Below are 21,479 nucleotides of genomic sequence, written 5' to 3'. Positions count from 1 at the left end.
GCGTGTTTTACTAACAGATGAACAAGCGATCCCATTTATAGAGCATACTACATGTTGACAGAGCGCGTTACTTCATTTTGCTGTATTGGCAATTTGAGATCTTAAGAAAACAATGCTGAGGTCGCACTCATTCTGTATTGCCATCCTTGGAATGCGGCTTGGGTTTTCATTAACTCCGTCGCTACAAGGTACCGCAGATGGAGGCAGATTTTATAGGGGGTGAGTAATAAACAAGAGAGAGCAGAAAGTTGTAAACAGCTTAAATTCTTTGTCCCATGCGGATGAATTCCTTTGCCTTAACACTCTGGTGTTCTCAGCATCTTGAGGACACTTGGTCTAACTGGAGGTGAATGGGTGGATAGCTCGCAAGGGCTTTGATACCTCCCAGCTGTGCTGTGGGGAGAAGTGGTCTCAGACTCCAGCAGCCAGTGAATATAAGCTTCAATATAAACAGTGAAAGTTTGGAGATTCAGCCCAGCGCTTGGCTCGCAGCGTTCTGGCTCTGCTTAGGAGCACAAATCGCGTACAGGACCACTTCCAAGATTTCCCCTCAACTTTTCAGTCAAGGGAGAATGTCGAAAAGGGGGGAAAAAGAGCTGCTGCGTAATCCCTGCTTTCCCCTGCGCTGGCTTCATCAGCATCACTGGTGTTATCAAGCTGGAGTAAAACTGCAGTGAAGCTTTCCAAGGCCTCTTCTGTATGTACATTTTTGTGCATCTTACCACGACAGTTAAGGCAATACAAGTCACTTGAGAAGAATTTAACTACAACGGAACTGTGCGTCCTTATTGCAGAAGGAGAGCAGGCTCATGGGGGATTCTCCAGGAATAGCTGTGGTTGCTTTCAATTCATAGCTTACCTATTTCCAAAGCAATTGCCTGAGAATAGGCCAGCATTTTTAGACAACCCAGCCTTTCCCAAGCTATTTTGCCCAGAGGGATCTTCCCCTCCCAGATTAGCAGAAGTGTCATTGCTCAGTGCTGCGGCTATACCACCTTGGATCCCTGGATCTGGGATGCTGTGCCCTGCTTTCACCTTCCTCGCACCCCTGCGAGGGGAATGGCCCCAGTCTGGGATGCACTGGAATAACTGCATCCAAGGTATGAGGGATTCGGTGTACTTATGTCAGTAAAGGATCCTGCAGCTTAAAACAACACAGCTCTGCAAGCAGAGAAACTGCTTGGATGACGGTGCATATGTTACACGAATCGTGCTTTCATGTTCCTGTTCCTTTTTTAAAATCATTTTCTGAACAGAGCTTGCGCTCAGGGCTCCAGTTTGCAGGTAACAGGGAGCACCAGACGCCCAAGCGCTGGGCGATTGAGCCTTTCACTGAATGCAGCTGGGAAGCAGCTGTGAGCACTAACATATTACAGCATTTGAGTTAAACGCAGCTCTTTGGGCATGAGGACTACTTTGCGAGAGTGAGATGCCGTCTTTACAGCACAGCAGTCACGTCTGGGGCAACTGTCATCACCGTTGCTGCAGGAGAGAACAAAAGTGCCATAAATACACCTTTTGCTGCATGTTTACTAGGCTGTGTTTCCAGTAATGTGCTCTGCTCAGTACCGAGTTGGTCCACCAGTCCTCTCGGGTAAGGTAGTAATCCATTTTGCCTGGACGTATAATACAGGCCTCTTGCAAATCCCTTCCCCAAGCTCCAGTCTGTGTGCATTTTGGTTTATATTTGGGGAACTTGTGACGGCAGAAACAGACTATTCAGCCAGATGGATAAAAGGTATTTAACACAGTCATGCTTTCCTTTGGGTAGCACCGCTTGTTGTAGGGCTCCGTACGTGGACATGTCTGCAATGGCAGCTTCTACAGGCAGGCACCCATAGTCAGCATACTCAGTTGGGTCTGGAAATGTATTCAGCAGATCAAACAAGGTATCTGCTTTACACTGACATGTCCCAGACTCTTTCAACTCTATTTTCTGTATAGAGCAGGTCTTCAGTGACTATAATGGGGACCAAGACACCTAACTCATGCATAGACACCAACTGGTAGCTATCTGAATCTGGAGATGAATCCCACCTGGAACAGTTGGACATCGTTGTTCTTGGGTTTTTACTACTTTACAATGTTTTCAGGCTTAGGGTAAGCGCTATCCAGAGTGTTTTAGGATTCTGCATCTCCCAGTCTTTCCTTTGAGTGTTGAAGTCAGTTCCTTCATATTGTCTCTCACTTGTCATGACAGGTCAGGGGAACTTTTATGCCAGAATCATTAGGTGATTAAGTTTCTTACTAGAAAACAAATACGCTTGATGCTTCTGCAGCCTCAAGGTGAAAACAGTGACGGACTTACAGCCAGGGAAAATGATGCTCGAATAAAATTAATTACTGCTCGAAGCCCTCAGAACTCCATACAGTCAAATTGTAACCATACACTGAAATTGTAACCATACCTGATCTTCAGAGCAAAAACTAATTGTGGTGTAAATTGCTAGAGCACACTTTAAAAATAGTCCTTGCTAACTTGGTGGACAGCCATATATACAAGTTTAAAATACCTCATGAGGAACTCATAGTGTGAGGTTATTGCATATGATTCCATTTTATAACTACGTTAGAAGACACTTTTCAAAAGCCATTAATCACAGTAGCGGGTAGAAATTTGCTGCAGTGGGAAAAGCCAGTTTGCTGGCCCTTGAATATTTCATTTGCAACTCCTTGAATCCACTTCTAATCAATCCAAGAAAACTATCCCTGGGTTACAAGCAGATTGCATGGAGACTCCGGGTTTACAACTGTGAGAAAAACCTTCTGGGCTGTCCCACAGCCCAAGCCCTGGCGCTGACTCAGAGTGTGAATCTTTGGTTAAGTCCATCCAGTGATCCAGACCAAGATCCAGTGGTCCTGAAAATTCTGGGTTCCCATTTCCAGTGCAGGCTGTCTGGCGTAGCTGCTCCGCAGCGGGCTCTAATGCGAGCTGCCTGCCAGGGCTTGGCACCGCCGGAGGTGGCACTGCCCCGCAGCTTGCCGGTGCCAAGACCTCCGGGCATTGCAGGACTGCGGCAAATCCTAATTCCATAGTAACTCCCAGGCTGCCTGCCCTGGAGCAGAGATGTCCTGGGATGCTTCCCAGGGACTGTCACTCCGAGGGCAGTTTGCATGAGCGCTCCCCGCAGTGCTCAGAGGAAAGGGGAATTTTTGTCAGGCTCATTGCTACCCGGGCAGACTACTTCATGATTTGTCTGTTTCTGGCTCAAAAAAAGTATAAGAATTTACAGTTCACAAGATGTTTTAAAATGTTGGCTTTAGACTCAGTCAGATGAAAGTCAAATTTTGAAAAGCAAAGATCCTTCTTAACTGCAACGCTAGCTTTTCAACCAGCTCCAGTGAATATGATGAATAATAATACCCTGACTCTTGATTTACAGTTGAAATCCAGAACAGAAGAACACAAGGTCCATCTGCTTACACAATCCCAAAATTATTGACAACAACAAAACCATGATGTTTGTAACCACTTCACATACAGCCTGAAACTTATTAAACAATGACTTCATTTGAAGAGGCTTATTAACATTATGAATATTATTATTGTTGGTCGCAAGAGGCTTGGTCTTGTTCCAGTCTTGAAATAATTACTTTTGCACTGCAAAACTGGTTTAGGAATTACAACATTAAATCAAAATCTACAGCAGTCACGTTACTTCCTGGGAGGCTTTATTGTGCAGTTATTACTCCGCACACTAACAACAGTATTTAAAAAATCCTATACTATCCACAGAACAATTTTGAATAAACTTTAGGTTTGTTAAAGAGCCCTTCCCCCTCCTAAATTCTTGTCAAATACCCAGATGGTAAATTTAGATAGAAGCCCATGCTTCTGTCCGTTGTTGATAAGCATTCCTCTTTCCAGTCAGACCTAGCAAATCACGTATATGTAGCCGATTTGTTTCAAAGTTAGTGTTTGAAAAATTTTTTTTTATATAGCTGCAATTTCTGTTAAAGTCATATGTAATGAAAGAAAATTGTGCTTTTCTCCCACGCTGGTTCTTGGAAGACATTTTAGGGGGAAGGGTAATTGCTAGTGAGAGCTCAGCCCCGTAATGCAGTTTATGGTGAACATGAGTTGCAAAGAGATAAACAGGGAAGGAAATACATGGAGATCTAGTCACTTTCAGGAACTCGAAAAATCTTCCAGGGGATAGTTGTTTTCCCAGATGTGTATCATTTACAGAGATGAGACTTCACTGAGATTTTTGGCCTGTATGCTTAAGCCTTTTAAGCTGTGTTGAAAATCTAGACGTGGAAATTATGTTTGCTTCCTTTTTTTTTGTTCACCTTTTTTCCCCTCTTTATTTTTTTCACCTTGTTCCTGCCTGCCTTTTTAGCTTGTTCCATCAGCAAGGAAAACCAAACATGGAAAAAAAAAATATAAGCCTGAAACTCTGTCATTTATCTTCACACGAAGCAGTGAGTGGTCCCGTTTATTTAAATTGCAGCCTTTGAGGAGAGAAAAAGATGGCAGGATAACTGTTAGGTTCTTCTGCACCATCAGAACTCGAGTGAATTCTAGTGACCCACAGGGTAATGCTATTTTTTGTTGAAAAACTATTTTATGCTGTGTGATAGGGTCATATTTTTAATTTCCAAGTTAGTAGTTTGGAGGTTTAAAGATACTCTAGTGAATTTCCAGTGGTGCTGGGGGTAGAGATCAGTGTGCAAACATAAAGAATGTGAAGTAATTTAACCTTCTTCTAAAATATGAGTCTTCTAGATTAAATTTCTTTGCCAAGCTGCTGATAACTGATAGTGCAGTAATGCGCACTGTCACATACGGAACATCATACATTGGCCTAGAAATTAAACCGTGTAGTGATCTGTTGCACGAAGAGCTGACGAATGTGGTAACCAGCACCAAATACCTGAGTGGAATTCTGGTGTCACAGCAGAGCGAGCGGACTCCTGGATTCGTGCTCACACACTTTTGTTAGGGAAAGGAGTTCGCCTGTGATTGCTCTGTAAGTTGCCTGTTTCTTAGGCTGAGTGCTTACCAGAAGAGCTGGGTTTGGGCCCGGGGCACGAAGCCTTGAGTCTCGCCTTCCCCTGGGGCTGCGTTTACATCGCTGCTGCTCCCTCCCAGGTGCTGCCGGCTGCATCTGGCCGCAGCAGCTCCAGCAGCTATGGCCAGCTGACCACGGGCGGAGGCCGTGGGGAAGAGTCCTCCTCTAGATGCCTACTGACGCCATGCCTAAGGAAACCTGCTCCTCCTGCCCCTCCATGCAGCACAGCTTCCAGGTTTGAGTTGGCAATCTGGGGTCGGGCTTGCCCTCCTGGGCTTGGCAGAGCTGGGCAGCGCGGGAGCGTTGCGTGGCCGCGCACAGGGTGCAGGTCCTCTCAGCCTGCACCTCCTGGTGCAAGCTCAACGTGGGTGGTTGTTCCTGGGGAACAAAGCCTGCCTGCTTTGTACCTGCTCCCGAGGAATGAGGCACCGGTATGAGCAACACTCGGGCAACTGCACTCCTTCAGAGCTGCAACAGTGTCGTGCTCTTCTAGTGCATTAGGTCTCGTATAAAGGGGTTTCAGACATCTAGGAAATTACAGAGATTGAGTTCTTTTCGAACAGGATTTCTTTTGTCTGAGAAGATTTATGTCACTGTTGTGAAAAACCATCTCCACAAGTGAGATGGCACTTCATTCTTCAAGGGCATGAAGTACTATTTCCCCTGGTTCTGTTACAAACTGGTGAGAAACTATCTACATATTTTGATAGGTAGCAAATACATACTTAAAAAAAAAATCTGAACAAAGGATTTTTGCAGTGTGTTATCTGTAAACTCTGATTCCTTAGTTTCTAGTGTTTGTTCGTAGAGCTTTACATAGTTGATTTACTTGTCTGTCATCTTTTCTCTCTCTTCGTTTTGGAAAACAGATTTAAACTGTAATTTGTAGTGACCGAATGAACATTTGGCCAGAATAAGAAAAGAGCTAATTCCCCGAGGAAGAAGTGCACTGCCAGTATCACTCTTGGCCCTGGTTCAGCAGCCACAGAGGCAAGTCTTTTCCAGATTTGGAGTTAGCTCTGCGTGGAAGCTGAATTCATGTGCTGTTAGAAAGGTCAAACAAAACAAGATCTTCATGCTTGCTTGAAGCTTTTTCACCTGAGGATGTCAACTGTTTTTTCACCCGATAAGTACGGGAGCCCCTGCTTTCAGGAATGAAAAAAATCAAGACAGCGAGAGTATTAAGGACTTTTCTGAAAGCCAAAGTGAGATTTAAAGGCTGAGCCGGTAGCTGGGCACCCAGCTGGGCTTCCCCTCACTTAGCCGCAGATGCCTGAAGGGCAGACATCTGAACTAATTGTCATGGACTCCCAGTGGAGTGAAGCAGGCACTTCAATTTATGTCACCTATTTTAAGTGTCTGCTTGGAATGACATAAATTGTCCGCTTGATGTGTCTGTTTCTTCCTGTGGACCAGGGGAGCCTAGGGGGATAAGCTGAGATGTAGATTGTGAATGTTTAAATTTAGGTGAGACAAATCCATTACTGCCAGAAGGACCAAGCTGGCTTCCCTCCCGTAACAGGGTGGATTTGGACATTTTTTCCTACCTCGTCTGATGTGACATCAGACAGCTTGAGTCACTAGTTCCAGGAGTTGTGGCAGAGAAGTAGAGAAGTCACTTCTCCCCAATTTCATAATTGTGTGCTGTCTGCAACTCTATAGCTAGTTTCATTTGTTTAAGAGCAATTAGTGTTGAGAAAGCACTCGGTCCATAGAGTAATACTGGAAAAACAAAGCCTGGTTTCATTAATGATCAGCACAGTAAAATTCAATTACCTACTCATTTCCCAGCTGCTGTGTTGGAAGCAACCGAATTTTAGCTGAAACGTTGTTCACTCTTTTTTGCTGTTGTCAACAACAAATGATAAATAGGAGAGAAGGAGTGAAGGTTTTACTGTAATCAACATTTGCAGGTGTAAAGCATACATCACAGCCTCTTAAAGCAGTGTAAGAAACAGCCACAGTGGGAATCATGGAAAGCATTAAAAAAACCCCAAACAACGCAGGGAAGCAGTACCTCATACAATAAAAATGATTTAAAATGAATTACTGAAAATTTTCCGGTTTGTATTGTTTTTCCTTGATTGAGTGGCCTTGGAGTGAATACGCAGGAAATTAATGCTTTGTATCACCTGTTAAGAGAAGCCGACCTGGAAGGTTTACGCCTCCCAAAGTGAGCTGCACGCATTGCTTGGGGACCCATTATCAGACAAATAAAGGAGAAAGGAAAATTGAAAGGAACACCAGGAAGGAATCATAAATGAATGTGAATAAGGGAGGAGTGTGAAAGGGGAGAAGGCAGTCAGAACTGCCGAGAAAGATCTGTATGTTACTCCTAGTTGCTAAGTGGCTCAGAAGAGGGACGGATGATCATAGAATCATAGCATGTAAGGGTTGGAAGGGACCTTAAAGATCATCTGGTTCCAACCATGATTGCCAGCAGCTGAGAAGTACAGCTCAGTCGGTTACTGCTCACTGCAGAGCGGGGCTGTGCTCCAAACCCTGTGCCATTTGAAGTCAGATAGGCTCCTTGGCCACTGTAAATACAGTGTAAACGAGCTTTCTGGTCACAGCCACGACAACTTGCTTGCAAAGTCCAGAAAGCTTTTGTTTTAAGGTCTGGCCTTTAACAACACCTTCTGTAATTAGCCATTAGTTTTAACTTTTGTTACTAAGTACACAAAAACCTTGAACTGTACCATGAAATTGCTGGTAGCTGCAACTTACCAAATCCTTTAAGATTTTATAAATGAAAATACGTGAAATATCTTTTCTCCCTATTTTTCATACTGTGTGGACAGGAAAAAACAGGATCTAGAAAACCTGCATTTTTCTGGGTTGACAGAAAACCCCCAAGCTGTTAGTTTTTGCCCATAACTCTTTCCTTGTCATCGTAAAAAGTTCTGCTACGTTTTCCCGCTTACATATTCCTTATTTTTAATCTTAGCTGCACCAATGTAAGAACCTGTCACTATTGCAAAGGTACTTCCACGCATGCTCCTCTTCTGCCCCCGGTATCCCGCTCCCAACTAGACAGCCTCCCGCTCTCCCTTGTGCCAGCTCCAGCGCGCATCTCCTCCCTCAGAGAGCTGAGTCAGCCTGCGAGACGGGATGGAAACCACACGCTCCGTTTGCTGCGCTGGCTTGCGACAAGCAGGGCGGCCGAGCGAAGCGAGGCGGGGGCAGCGGGCGGCTGGGGGCCGGGGATGAAGGGGGTTGCAGGAGCCCGACCCCCCTTTCTGGCAGCAATGCATTGCTTGGTCAGAGGAGTTCAACCGGCCAGACCTCACCATTAGTCCATCCCCTCGCTGGCTTCTCCCTCTGGGGCGTTCCTCACCTTCCCGGCTTTATGGTTTTCTCCCTTTCCCTGAACGACTCCGTTTCCTCCAAGTTCTGCATCTTGCCCTTTGCTGGTCTTTTTCTTCTCTGCCTTCCAGTCGGGGGTTTCTGGTCGCCTCCTGTACTACTCTTTTCACTGTGGGGTGGTTATTGAAACATGCCCCCACCCCTTGTTCTAATCCTGATGTTCAGCATTTCCTCAGGCACTGACCATTTTCAGGAGATGCAGCTACAAGGAAGGTGGTGATGCTGCAGAGCTCGAGGGTAGAAATACCATACGCCTCTCGACAGCCTTGTTCACCTGCTTTCTGTTGCTTTCTGTGGTCAGACACTGTACCTGCAGAGCAGGGGGAGAACGACGTCTGGAGTCAGAGCGCGTGGTGTAGGCAGAGTTCTCAGGTTGAAACTGTCGCCCTGAAATAAATAAAAAGCAGAACTGCAGGAGGGAAAATCAGGCACTCGGATCCATTTAAAAAAAAAAACAACCACTTTTATTTTTCGTCTGCCTGCTTGGAGATCCTTATCATTCGAAATGTTTGATGTGTGAGGCTTCTTTCTGATGGGTGCTGCTTTCCAGTACGTGCTCTGCAACTGCCCAAACACCTCCTCTGCCCCGTTTTCCGGGGGGCAGAGAGGCACAGATTGTTCACGCAAGAGACAAAAACGGACCTTATGGGTAAAGGCAGATGCTGTATTCTTTGTCCACGCCAAGTCAACTGAAAATTACCTCCTCCTCCATGGGAACTCTTAAAGATGATTTCCTCTACAAGAGGAATGAAGACCCATGGAAGATCCGTAACTGGAAGCTCATTGGGTACAGTACACCATCAGCAGAGCACGTAAAAACTTTGGCTCAGACTATCTTTCCAGCATGTATTTTGAGTTATTTTACAAATTGTTTCCCAAAATACCTTTTCTTTTTCCCCGGAAGAACTATGTTACCTTTATTTATAGATAACACAATGCGCATGGTAACATGTTTGCCCCGGTTGTGGGTCGCAAACAGTAAAACTCATTAATTTCACATACGTCAGGCAGCACTGGAGTAAGGCCGCTTCCTCAGAGAACAACTGGGAGCAGCTGGGGGAGTTACCGTGCTGGCGAAGGTTTGTGCGAAGCCTTGAAAAACTGACGAGAAAGACGGACGAGGGCTCAGGAAGCCACCCAGCCTGTGGCGAGCCGGGCTCTGCCGAGGTCGTGCCTGGCGGAGGGAGCCTGGCGGGTTTCTAAACGCTTCTGCGACGGAGATGCTGCGGGTTACGCAGCAGTCACTGCTCATCGGAACGCCGCAGAGAGCGGTTTTCCCTCCGAATTTGTTTCGTCTTCGACGGTTTGTGCAAACAGGCGTTCGTAAAGCGACGAGCAGGCCGCCAAAGGGCGTTTCACTTCTCGAAGCCTACGTGCGGCAGGGCCGCGAGCCTCCCGAACCAGGCAGCGCGACAGCGTGCCTCGTAAAGTTGGTTTCAATCGTTCCTCCTCTCCCCGCCGCCGCCGGGCCCTCCCTTGCGGGCCGGGGCCGGGCCGCTCGGATGCTTTGCTCCGGGGCTGCGGGACGGGACCGACGGAGCGGCGGGGCCTGGGGGCACCGGCCGGGGTCCGGGCCCGGAGCCGCCCGACCTCCCCTCAGTGCTGCGGCAGCCCCGCAGCAGGGGGTTCCCGCCCCGCAGGTGCGGCCGGGCCGGGCCGGGCCGAGCGCCGCGGGGGGCGGGCGGCGGGGCGGCCCCGCCGCGGGGCGGGAGGACCGCAAACCGCCGCCCCTCCGGCGGCGCGGGGAAGCGGCCGCGCCTCCCGCTGCCGTCGCCGCCCGGCTCGGCCGAGGGGCTGCCGGCTCCCGCGGCGGGGCGGGGAGGGGACGGCCGGAGGCGGGCTGAGGCAGGAGTTGCGGGAGGGGCGCCGGGGGACGGGGCCAGAGGCTGCCGGGAGGGAACCCCGGCGCTGCCGCCGCCGTCGGAGGGCAGAGCAGCGCCCGGCGCCGCCGCCGCGCCGTGTGGTGTGGAGGGAGCGGCCCCTCCGCCCGCCCGCGCTCATGGGGGACTCCGTGTTCGGCGAGAAGCCGGCGCTGCGCTACGCGGTGAGTGCCGGGGGGTGCGGGGGGACGGTGCGGACACACGTGCCGGGGGTGAGCCGCGGGTCTGCGGGAGGCTGGCGGCAGCCGCGCCCCGGTGGGGAGAGGTGCGGGCGGCGGGAGCGGACCCGGAGGGGTCCCCGGAGCCCTGTCCCCTTCAGCGCCCGCGGGCTGGCGGGGCGAGCCCCCGGCACCGGGAGGGCGGCTCTCGGTGAACCGGTGCCGGCAGCGCTGCCGCTGCCTCCGGGGTGACGGCGCCGCGCTCTTGGTGTTCCCCTCGCAAGAGGCCGTGCCGGGGAGAAGCCGCTGCCTTTCTGCCGGCCTTATTGGGAGCATTTTCTGGCGCAGAAACGACAAAAAAACCACCAAAAAACCCAAACCCTCACAGAACGGCCCGGCTGCCGCCTCTCCGGAGGTGACGGACGCGAGCGAGCGGTCGCACCGCGGTCTGGTGCCGCTCCTCTGCGCCCGCCCGGCCGCGGGCCCCGCTCCCCGCGGCGTGCGGAGGCAGCGCCGCGTTGTGCGGGGCCGTCCCGGCAGCGTTCGTGTCAGTCGCGGCAGTAATTCCTCCGGAGAACGAGTGGTCGTGCGTCGGCTGAGCTGGGGGCTCCTCTTCTTACGGGGCGATCGTCCCCTTCCCAGCTGGGCGGACGGGGGACCAGTGGCGCTCACGTCGCCTGCCAGCCCCGTGAAACTTTTCATTCCTTCCCGGGGCTGCGCTGGTCACTCTGCCGTTAGCCGCTCCTTACAGACGCGTTGTGTTTCTGTCCGCCGGGTGCCGGTCCCTTTCCTGGCCCGCAGCCGGCGTGCGGGGAAGGCGGCGGGGTGACCAGCCGCTGCGAACCCCCGTCGCCGCCGAACCACCGCTCTTTCATTGCTATATCTGCAGCAAAGGGGAAACTGCACACCTAAAAACAATACTTTAAAATATATATATGCATTTCTACTGTTTTAAGATACATTTCAATCATAAAGTCCCAACACATAGATGTATCTGGGAGGTAAGTGACTTTTTGCAGGTGATGTTACCGGTTTGTTGAGAGAATAACGATCTGGACGCTGCGAGTTACCTATGCATGTGCTTAATGTGACACCTGTAAATAGGCTAATGGACAGCACACACTTGTTGACCTGAGGGTAAGCTAAGACTTTAGAGCTTTGTTGGATTGCAGCCTCAGTAATTACTGCTTAAATGTAACTTAGTACCGTTCTCGTTACCTTTGAGTAATTGTGTGGTGTAAATACAAATGGAGTTCTTAGATTGTTTTGATAACTATGAAATAAAAATTATACAGTGTTACATTATTTAATAGCAATTAATTTATTGGCAGAAGAAATTATAGTGGTTTCTGTGGTGAGCTTTCCTTCTGCTTTTCAGGACTGGTAATTAAGGTTTCATGATTTTCGTAGAAGTGCATAAGGAAGGATCTCCATCAGCGTCTTGGTTCACATCAGTAGCGTGCTTTTGAAGGGAATCTGCCGGTCTTCCTTCTCGCGTGCCTTGGTTCATGTCTCAGGGCAGTCCTGGAGCACGGGAACTGGTGTTTGTTCAGGTGATGCTGAACTGGGGGACGTGTTCTGGTGCTGCCCGGTGCCTGGAGGGTATTCGGGCCTCAGGACCAAGCGAGAGTAAGCTGGAGTGTAAACTTTGAAAATTTGCGTGGACATCGAGTCCTCTGTACCGGTTCCTTTGCAGAGCAGTGTGATGATGTGGCCATAAATCAACAGGGGTGCCACTGCAATTCTGAAGCCTCATTGTGTATTTGCAAGCGTAGCTTACACAAACGAAGACTTTAACAGTGTAATGTCTGTGGGGATGATCGCATAACCTATAGCGCGTTTGATCCCGCGTGTGTTAAGTGTGAGTGGGATGACTGATAATTATGTCACAGTTACACTCTGAACTCAGCATTGTGTTGAACGTTGACTCACCATAAAGCTCCAGTAGGCAAAGTGGTAATTTTAACCAGTTAAAACATTTTTTCAGTGAGAAGTAAGTTAAAAGAAATCAGCTGGCTGAAAATGAATAAACCTGTCTTACTAAATGAAGGTAGGTTAAAAAAAAGGGGGAGGGGAGAAGAAAGTAAAAAAAAAAAAAAGAGGGTTACACTTGAGTCACAGGAATGATAATGGGGGTTGTTTTGGGGGTGGTTTTTTTTTTTTGTCTTCGCAGCATTTACATGGGGAATTAAAAGCTGCTTCATGTATTTTGGCTAAAACATCAGAAAACAATATTATGCTTACTTTGCTTTGAGATCCATTGGTAAATTGAAATGTAGTTTTTTGTGTATGTGAAGAAAAGACTCAAAATAGCCTCAGGTGTTGCACCACACACTGGCCCCTCAGTGGTCCAAAGCAGGAAGCCTGAAGTATGATCTGGTTTGGGTATAGCCATTTTAATCTCGGTGCGGCATCTTTAATCTTGTTTTGTCTTGAAACTCTTACCAGAAGGGGTTTCCCTGAAGGGAGAGGACATTTGCCCTGATGAGGAGACTGGCTGTCTTTAACCAGGGGATAGGAGAAAATGAGGAGGAGCTGGGATCTGGAAGTGGCTGCCGTGACCTGTGGGGTGCTGCGGGGGATTCATCTGAAGAGAAGACGCCGGACTCTTCCTTGGGGACAAAACCTGGGAGTTCTGGCAGCTGGAGCAGAGGGGACATTTGGATCCCTAGAGGACACAACTATGAGTTGTTTTAAGCCTCTGAATCTACGACTGATACTGAGGTCGTCTCCAATTCAGATGTCAGAGTATTTTGGGAAAAGAAGGATTTTTCCCTGCCTCCAGTGGTATGTGGGGCATTGTCTTGTCTTATGTGTTGGCTCAGCCTGTGTCCAGCTGACCCTTTGCTGGTGCGATGGGCAGACTTGCTGCTCATTTTTGCTGTCTTAAATCCATCAGTCTGCGTGGAAGGGTGGAGGGAACAGTTTTCAAGGGCAACTGTGACACTGATGAACTGCAGAATGCCTTCTGGAACACAGAGGGAATTACAAAGAGGATAATAGACATTTTCCTCCAATATTTTAGTTGTCATAATGCTAATTGTTACCCTTAGCAAAACTAGATTACAGAATAATTCAAACTGGAATCATGATATTAGTGGTGACACTGTAAAACTCTCAGCTAGGACTGGAAACATCCCTTCATGAGGAGGACCCAAGCACTGACACCCTCCTGTGGGCTTGCTTTGCATTTTGCGAGAATCCACTTTTAAGGAGAGTTGCCTGCCTTTTTTATTTCAAGACATGAGTGGCCTGATGACTCGAGCCTGCAGCCTCTCGTGGACTTGTAACAACAACATTACGTGCCACAAACAGACCACATTTATCATAGTGATTATAGTAAATCCTAAAAGTAATTTATCTTGCGTGCTGCCTTCACCTGGACTGTTTGTCTGGTCTCTCTCTCTTCCCAGCGGGCTCGCCAGCAAGAAGCAGCGCAGGAGCAGGCCAGATGGGTGCATATCCAGAACAACCGTAATGTGTGTTTGCAGTCAGGTTTGGTGAGGTGGAGGACAGGTGGTGCGATTCAGGCAGTGATTCAGACATGAGAATAAGTTCTTGCCCATCAGGGTCTAATATTTAAATGTATTTAAACACAGGAGGCAGCTGTGTATTTTCTCATGTTGAGAGTACTCAAAGGTAAAGTTAACTCATTCAGAAAAATTAAATTGCTCTGTAGGTGTTGTTTTCAAATTAGGAAATTGTGAAGAAAACTTCCAGCTTCATCAGATAATCAAGCTGCAGAAGAGGCAGTTAGCAGGAGAGGAGTGGTTAAATGTCAAATCTCTGGCATCTGACTCTTGGGTTTTATTCATCAGGGACTTACGCTGACCTCATGCATGTTGGATGTGTTGCTGGAGGAATATGATTTCCGATCGCTGTTGAGCCCAATCCTTCATTCTTCATTTGGGTGAAATTCACAGTGATGGTGGTGATTCATGCTTACACTTTTGCAACATTTGAAAGTGCTTTTATTGCTAATCTCTAAAGAGCAGACATAAATGTAGGAAACGAGCACTGTTTGTCGCTCAGTAGTGAACACCAAGGCCGAGCTTTGATTGGGATTGATGGCATCTGAAGTGAGTCCAGCCAGCTTTTACTCGCTGTGCAAAGTGGTAATGCCGAAGAGCCAGGACGAGGGGAAGAGAGGAGGTGAAGAGCTCTTGTCTGCATTGCAGGCTTTTTAAAAGTTGCAGGAAGTAGATTTCAGTTGAGATCAGGTCATATTTTTTACAATGCTTGAACTCTTAATGTATTCCTGGGGCTCTCCACACACACATGGATATTAATGTCCTTTCTCTCATGTACAGGAGAAAAGATGAGGGCAGATGCAGGCTGAGTTTGGCAAGGCTTGCCAGGTCGGGTGCAGAGCCGTGCTGGTGTGGTCGTGTTGGTCTGCCTGCAGATATTGGCCAGGAACAGAGGTGGCTTCAAGTATGGAGAAAGTGGCCACCCAGTGTATAGACAGCAGGAGGTAAAGCTTGCTTTTCATTTGATTTCTCTGCCTGTCTTTACATAGCGTAATCTGTCACTTGCAGTGCAATTACAGTTCTTGTGCGGTTTAATAAAACCCCCAAGCGAGTGGAGCTTCAGGGTTTTTATTCAGAGGCACACAATCATTTGGCTCTGACGTGGCAGGATACTTCCCTGGTACAATTTATGCTGATTGTGCTTCTCCGAGATGGGGTTTCATCAACCAGCAGTAGTCCTTCGCAAAGCTGCCGGATGGCTGAAGTTTTGTGCTCACGGTGCTGAGGAAGTCTGCCTGAGCAGCAAGGTCACGCGTGGCCAAAGTCGGCAACCAGTGCCTGGAAGTAAGGCTAGCCGTGCAGGTGAGGTGTGAGATGAGAGCTGAGGACTTTGGTCTCTGTCATGTCCTTTTCTGGTGATTTTTGAGCAAGCCCTTGTCTGGTCCTCTTTTTATTATTTATTTTTCTGCAGAAATACTTCTCTTCCTAAAAGAACTGGCATGTGGAAACACGTGCTAACCTTTAGGAGATGTTCAGATGTGAAGGTGGTGTGAAACTACCGTAAGAAAGAATGTTGGACTCCACGTGGTCAGCGCTCCCCTCGCAGGTTGATGGTTTGCATTTCAGCTCTGTTGCCCAGAACCTTTTTGAAATTTGGAGGCGGATTTTTGCATTTCTTTCAGCCTGAAGATTGAAGCCATGTAAACGGAAGATGATTGAGGTCACAGATAGATAGCTGGTTCTACTTTTATTTGTCTTCAGTTGCTAGTCGGTTACCTTTTATACCCGAGTGTCTTTGCGTGGTACTGTGAAGAAGGAGGTTACTTGCTTGTGACGCTTGTTGCTGTTGACATAAAACTAGTATTTTTGCTGGCCACAGCTCTTCAAAGCTTAAATTATTTTGAATTTAAATTTCGAATAAAAATAAAACATAAGAAACAGTCTTTTACATAACAGGCTTACAGGGTCTTTTGAACACTTCTGAACTTCTTTCATTTGTCTAAGCATCTCTGTCATTCACCAAGTAGTATACCTGTGCAGTGGCTGTTTGCTGCTCTTGTTCTAATGGAATACCTGTACCTGCAGCAGAAACACAGCTGAACTCTCAGTGGCTTGGAAAAGACAAACTCAGAGTTCAATTTCACACTATTCCTTCCTTTCTGTATTTAAGAATATAGAAGGCCATTTCACTCCATGCAGTGAGATGGCTTTTTCTTGTCTAGGGAATAAAGGAGGTGTGCATGCATCGTATTGCTTACAAAAAGAATCTGACAACCTTTCTGTAGCAAGCCTCGGCTGGCGAATGCATGTGGTTCGCATTTGGTTTCTCTAAAGGGGTGTAAAATCTTAATGCTGCCTTGGGAGATGCCTGGGTCTTATCAGGCACGGCTGACTCAGAAATAAGTAACGTTTTTCTTGCTAATGATTACTATCTAAGCATTTTCGACAGTGCACAGTTAAAAGGATTTCCTGAGTATATCCTCTACTAAATCAAAAAGTGCTAGGAATTCTAATGGGGACCTGAATATTACAGCAGTACTTAAATAGGCCGCAGTAGTTTTTGGTTGCTGAAGGCAAAGTGAGTAAAGTTTGTGTTTGTTCAGGCTACGGTGCCCTGAGGTATGCAGGAAAAGTAAGTGCTGATCATAACTACCTGTAAGATAGTCTGCTATTATTTCATACTTGGATGCTTTACATATTTGAAGCAGGTGAATGAATCTTTGGAAGTGATACTGGTGGCTGTTTGAAATTTCATCATACAATTGAATTGTTTACTTTTAAATAACATATTTTTGTGCATTACTTTATCTGAATCTGACTGTCAGTCACCTTTGCTACGCTGTCGTTAAGGTAGATGATCCTCTGATTTTATGACTGCTATTAGGCTGGGTCATTCCACTAGATTAGAGCCAGTCTTCACTGTTTTTGTTTAGTGTAGGTGATCAAGTTTTTTGAAATCAAACATCTTGCATGGCTACGTATGTCTGTAGGTACCTGGTGTGTAGCACCCAAACTTCGGCCTGAGTGTATCTCCTGAAGCTTGCAGTTATTTTCTTTTGGTGTTGGTAAAGGGTATAATATTGGCAAAGGTTTACATATTTAGAAAGTTGATTGCATCGTCTACGTTGTCAGATTTGATTTAGAGACCTCAGTTAGGTGGTGTTGATTATTTTCTCCTTCTGCCTGTTAGTTTGTAAAAGCTCCTATTATGCTCATCTATATGTGACTTGCCATGTGGATTCAGTATACTTGCGGGCTGAAATTCTCATTTGAGTAGATCACTGTGTATTTTCCAGTCTGGTCCTATTAATAAATATCCTGAGGCTTGCAAAGCACTTTATTGTTTGAACACAAGCTATGGAAAAGAATCTGAAGATAATTGCTTAATAGATGGATTTTAAGCTTGCTTAAAAACTTGGAAATGTGTTTATACTTTCCAGGTGAGGTCTTGAATGAGCATAGTATATAGTGCTATCTGTGTGAAAACCAAACCCACAAACAGTGTAGGAAGAAAACCTTCAGGTACTTGCAGCCCGGTCCTGCTCTTACTGAAATATGTCCCGACTCTTGAAACAGATGTTGAGTCCAGCTTTGTGCAGAGTCCACACCCTCTGTTTCCCTTGGCAAATTGTCTCGCATTCCAGCGACCCTCTGGGCAAAACATCCTTTAATTGGTACTGTGGCCTTAAATGTTACCTTTTTTCCTCTGTGCTAAGTTGTTCGTGTCCTGTATCATTGCAGACTGTCATTAATACTTGCATACTGTGATTGTGTACCCCTTTAATGTCAGCTTTTGTAGCTGCACATATTGCGTGTTGGAAATATTCCCAGTTTCTGTGAAAGTTATCTTAAATAAAAGCAAACGAGTGAGTGATTTTAGTGCAGAGTATGGTACTGAGGAACTTGTGGCAGAACATTGGAGATTTTATTTGTGTGCAAGCCGAGATCTCTGAGTGACTGGGGAACCCCCTGATTAGCTGGTTGCTTCCTCTCCCAGGTGCTTGTTTCTGTGGTGTTTCCTTGTGAGAGTTGTGGTACCTGGGTTGCTGGCCTGTTCCGGCTTCGGAGCACATCTGGACAAATGGTAGAAACAGGTGGCAGGACAGAAAGAACATGGCTTGGCTTTTTTACTGGAGAGTGGGTGTCTTTCAGCATTGCAGCTCCTCAGTCTCTTACTTCTTGTGCTGTCTCTGCATTGTCTTGCAAAGGTAGGGGTAGGAGCAATGACCGGGGAGGAGTGTTTCAACCCATAAGAAGTCAACGTGAACCTCAGGAGCTGTCCCTCTAATGAGGGACATGAGATGCCCAGGGAAGTGGTGGAGTCACCATCCCTGGAGGTGTTCAAAAAAAGGTGTAGTAGATGTGGCACTTGGGGATATGGTTTAGCAGGCATGGTTGTGTTGGGTTGATGGTTGGACTTGGTGGTCTTATATGTCTTTTCCAGCCTTAATGATTCTATGATTCTCTGCTGAGGTCTTGAGAAGACGTATGTATCTTGATGACGTATTTTCGCTGGAGACACGTCTGACATACACCTGCGTAGCGCTCAGCATCAGTTGGGTGACAGGCAGTGCATCTTCATGCTTCTGTTCAGCTCAGGAGTAGAAGACCCTTTCCAGTCGGGAGCTGCTGACCTGTGTCCTTGTAACCTCAGAGCTGAATTGCTGTGGTGCTGCGTGCCCGGGGCGAGTGCTGGAGGAATGCCGGAGGCTGCTGCTAGCGGAGGCGTAACACCTTGCGACAGCCAAGCATCGCATCCCTCTCTTCCGCTCGCGTGTGACGTGCAGAAGCCTGAAGCACCCGGGAGCAAACAGCAGAAGGTTTCACCTACCCCCGTGTGATGCCACGCGAGGCTGGGAGTCAGTCCTGTCCTCAGCACGTTGTCGAGGTTTTGGTTTGAGAGCCGCTGGGTTTTCCAGAGCCAGTTCTTAATCTCTCTTCTTTAGCAGAAAGTGAGCTCCCCCTGTTCAGTTTGTTGAGCTCCAGGGCACGTATTTTTATTTCAAGCAAGGATTTTGCTGGTGCGCCATTCTGGCAGGTAGCTGGTTCGGGACGGCTCTGTGTTCGTGTGGCTGGGTGAGCCCGCAGTTGGATGGTCTGGCTGCGAGGAATGAAGTCGCTAGTGATGAGCTTTGTTTTCAGAGTTAATGAGGAGCATCAATATGAATTCCTCTATAAATATTTATGGACTTTTTTTTTCTTTTGCATGTCCTTGTCCTGAAATGTATTCAAGAGGTCTGATTTAGATTGATGTAAATCTGAAATTCGGTCTAAGGCCACAGGAAAACAGACTAATTAAATGCAAAGTTGAGAATTTCATTGCCCCTTTACCTATCGTCTTCCAGAATGTATCTGCATTTTAGTCTGGATTTTCCATGTATGACCACACAGCCCATGTGAAGCAGTGTCCAATTCTATATTTATGGGAATTTAAGATGATAAAAATGTTGCAACAGGGCAGAGTTAATCTCCATCAGAATCACAGAGGAGAAAAGTGGTAAAAAAGAGCAAACGGGGCAGTCTTTCTCCTTAATTGTACATGACTGTCAAGTGTTTTTGTTACTAAATTTAACAAGGAGAGTGCGAGTCGCTTGCATTTATTTACAGAAGAGATGCTCTTGTCCTTTCTGATTGCTGATCAGCTGATGATTTATCTTCTGGCTAATTATTTTTTTTTTGGGGGGGGGCGGAATTCTGCCTTTTGTAAGTTCTCTAGTGGAAAAATAGTTGTCCCAGTGCAGGTGATTTGTGGCACTGGAGGTGGTCCTGGCAAATCTTTAATTATCTGATAGCACTGTAGTCTTTGAAAGCGTTCCTTCTTATGAGAAGTTTGTGAGTCTCCATTTATTGAGTCTTTCTGCATGCACATGGGGAATTTGTTGTCAGTGATGCTGAACAGAATCATACATTTTTACTTCTGGAGAAGGGTACATAACGGCTGGAGAGTATTTAAATCCTTCAGTGCTAGAACAACCTTTCTGGCTATAAATTACAGTTGTAGTGTGCTTCACTATTAATTACAGTTGTGTGTGATTCATCTTGTTGTAGTGTGCCTACTAGACTGTAAATCAGACAGCTGGAGCCAAGATTGTGGCACTTCCGGCAGCGGGATGAATTTGAGTGTTCCCGTGCTGTGTGCCACACGATTTTGTATCGCATTTCATTTATGCATTTCCATCATCCATTTAAAGTAATCTAATTCTGTATCTGCATTGGTGCAGGCTTTCTCAAACCCAGGTAAGCAAGGCCTATGTTTGTGCCTTTAAATATGCCATAGTGGCATTCAGACTTCTGTGAAGTGATGGGGAAAAAAACGACACTTTGGATTCTCAAACTTACTGTCTTTCAGTGACTTTTAGCTCTGCACAGCTAATTTGAAATGATGCCTTTGCTAGGAGCCAGTCCTGTACATTTAGCCAGCTGAAGCCTCGGGCTGTGTGGAGAGGGGGGTGTGTGTGTCAGGTTTGGGTTTTTTTTTTTTCTTTCTCTTATGGTGTTGCCAGTACAAAATACCCAGTAATTGTTACTGTGCAGCAAAATTCTTCTAATGCTGCTGCAACTACTTTTTCTCTCTGCAAGGCTGAAAAAGGTGATGGGTGGCATTTCTGTCCCTAGAGTAAAGAGAGGGTAATTGAAATGCACACAGAGAGCACATCTGATGAGTAGCAAGCTGCTGGGTTTTTTTTCCATTTCTTGAGCATAATCCCAAAGTGTTTGGCAAGAAATATTACTGCCAGGAAGCCCTTATAGTTATTATCTACAGCTGTAAATGTGGTACCTGTTACCTTAAATTGCAGGTAACATTAAGCAGAGTTTACTTATCTCTTACTTTTGGCTTATTTGTACCAGTTGTTTGAATCACTTGCCCTTTATGTAGAATTCATGCCTGAAAAAAGCAGTGAAGGAACATCATTGAATACCTTTTCTTTAGTAACATGTTCCTGAGGATAGTATTTTGTTCGTTGCTTTTTTTTTTTTGAAGTTCTCTTAAATTCTGTCTTTTGCAAGAAGGCGAGAAAATGAACCATTGAGAAATACAGATGATCTGTAGGTGATCCATAACAATTTCATAAAAAATCTGTGCAGAGCACGTTATCAGTACTGTACTGTTTCTGGTGGAATATTTACACCTTTAAATCAGTTTTCTAGTCTTCACTACATCTTTGGTGTTAAAATGGGTATAATGCAATTGGCTGTTGATAATTATTTACTTTAATCTATGAGGTTTGAAAGTTAGAACATCCCTTTCCCCAACAGTCACAGGAAATAGCAGGGTTTTCCGCTTCTCCCAAGGGGGTGTGTGTTGTGTGTGTTCATATTAAATGTGCTAGCACGTGTTCTCCAAGATAGGTTTGTTAGAACTGAGATCTTAATGCTGTTCTCCTTTGTTAATTACATTTCCTTTAATTTTGCTGGTGTCATTTTGCAAGGTGGGGCTTTGGTTTGAACCCTTCAAATTCACTTGTGCTGGAGGACTTCAGCTGCAAAGATGCGAAAGATGGATGTTAAAATGATTCCCTCTTTGTTTTTCCCCTTGTCTTGTATGGATTGTCATCGCATTGAGTGTGTTAGGCTTGTGTTAGAGACACT

At 46.5% G+C, this 21,479-nt stretch overlaps 1 protein-coding gene across 2 annotated transcripts in view; it reads left to right on the top strand.

The window, feature by feature from the left end:
* The window catches only part of ARHGAP6 (Rho GTPase activating protein 6), a 343,056-nt gene that overhangs the window by 164,747 nt on the left and 156,830 nt on the right, over nucleotides 1-21,479 (top strand). The window contains exon 1 of one of the 2 annotated variants that reach the window (XM_075428397.1): nucleotides 10,289-10,425. The exons of the other annotated variant lie outside the window; for it this stretch is intronic. Within the exon in view, the coding sequence (XP_075284512.1) occupies nucleotides 10,381-10,425 (45 nt within the window). The 5' untranslated portion in view covers nucleotides 10,289-10,380. Of the gene's footprint in view, nucleotides 1-10,288; nucleotides 10,426-21,479 lie in introns of those variants that run through there. 2 annotated transcript variants of the gene reach the window in all.

The sequence above is a fragment of the Opisthocomus hoazin genome, chromosome 1, assembly GCF_030867145.1.
Source record: "Opisthocomus hoazin isolate bOpiHoa1 chromosome 1, bOpiHoa1.hap1, whole genome shotgun sequence".
In the NCBI taxonomy this organism is placed as follows: Eukaryota; Metazoa; Chordata; class Aves; order Opisthocomiformes; family Opisthocomidae; genus Opisthocomus; species Opisthocomus hoazin.
The sequence above is the reverse complement of the archived record's forward strand: the minus strand, read 5'-3'. Positions and strand labels throughout refer to the sequence as shown.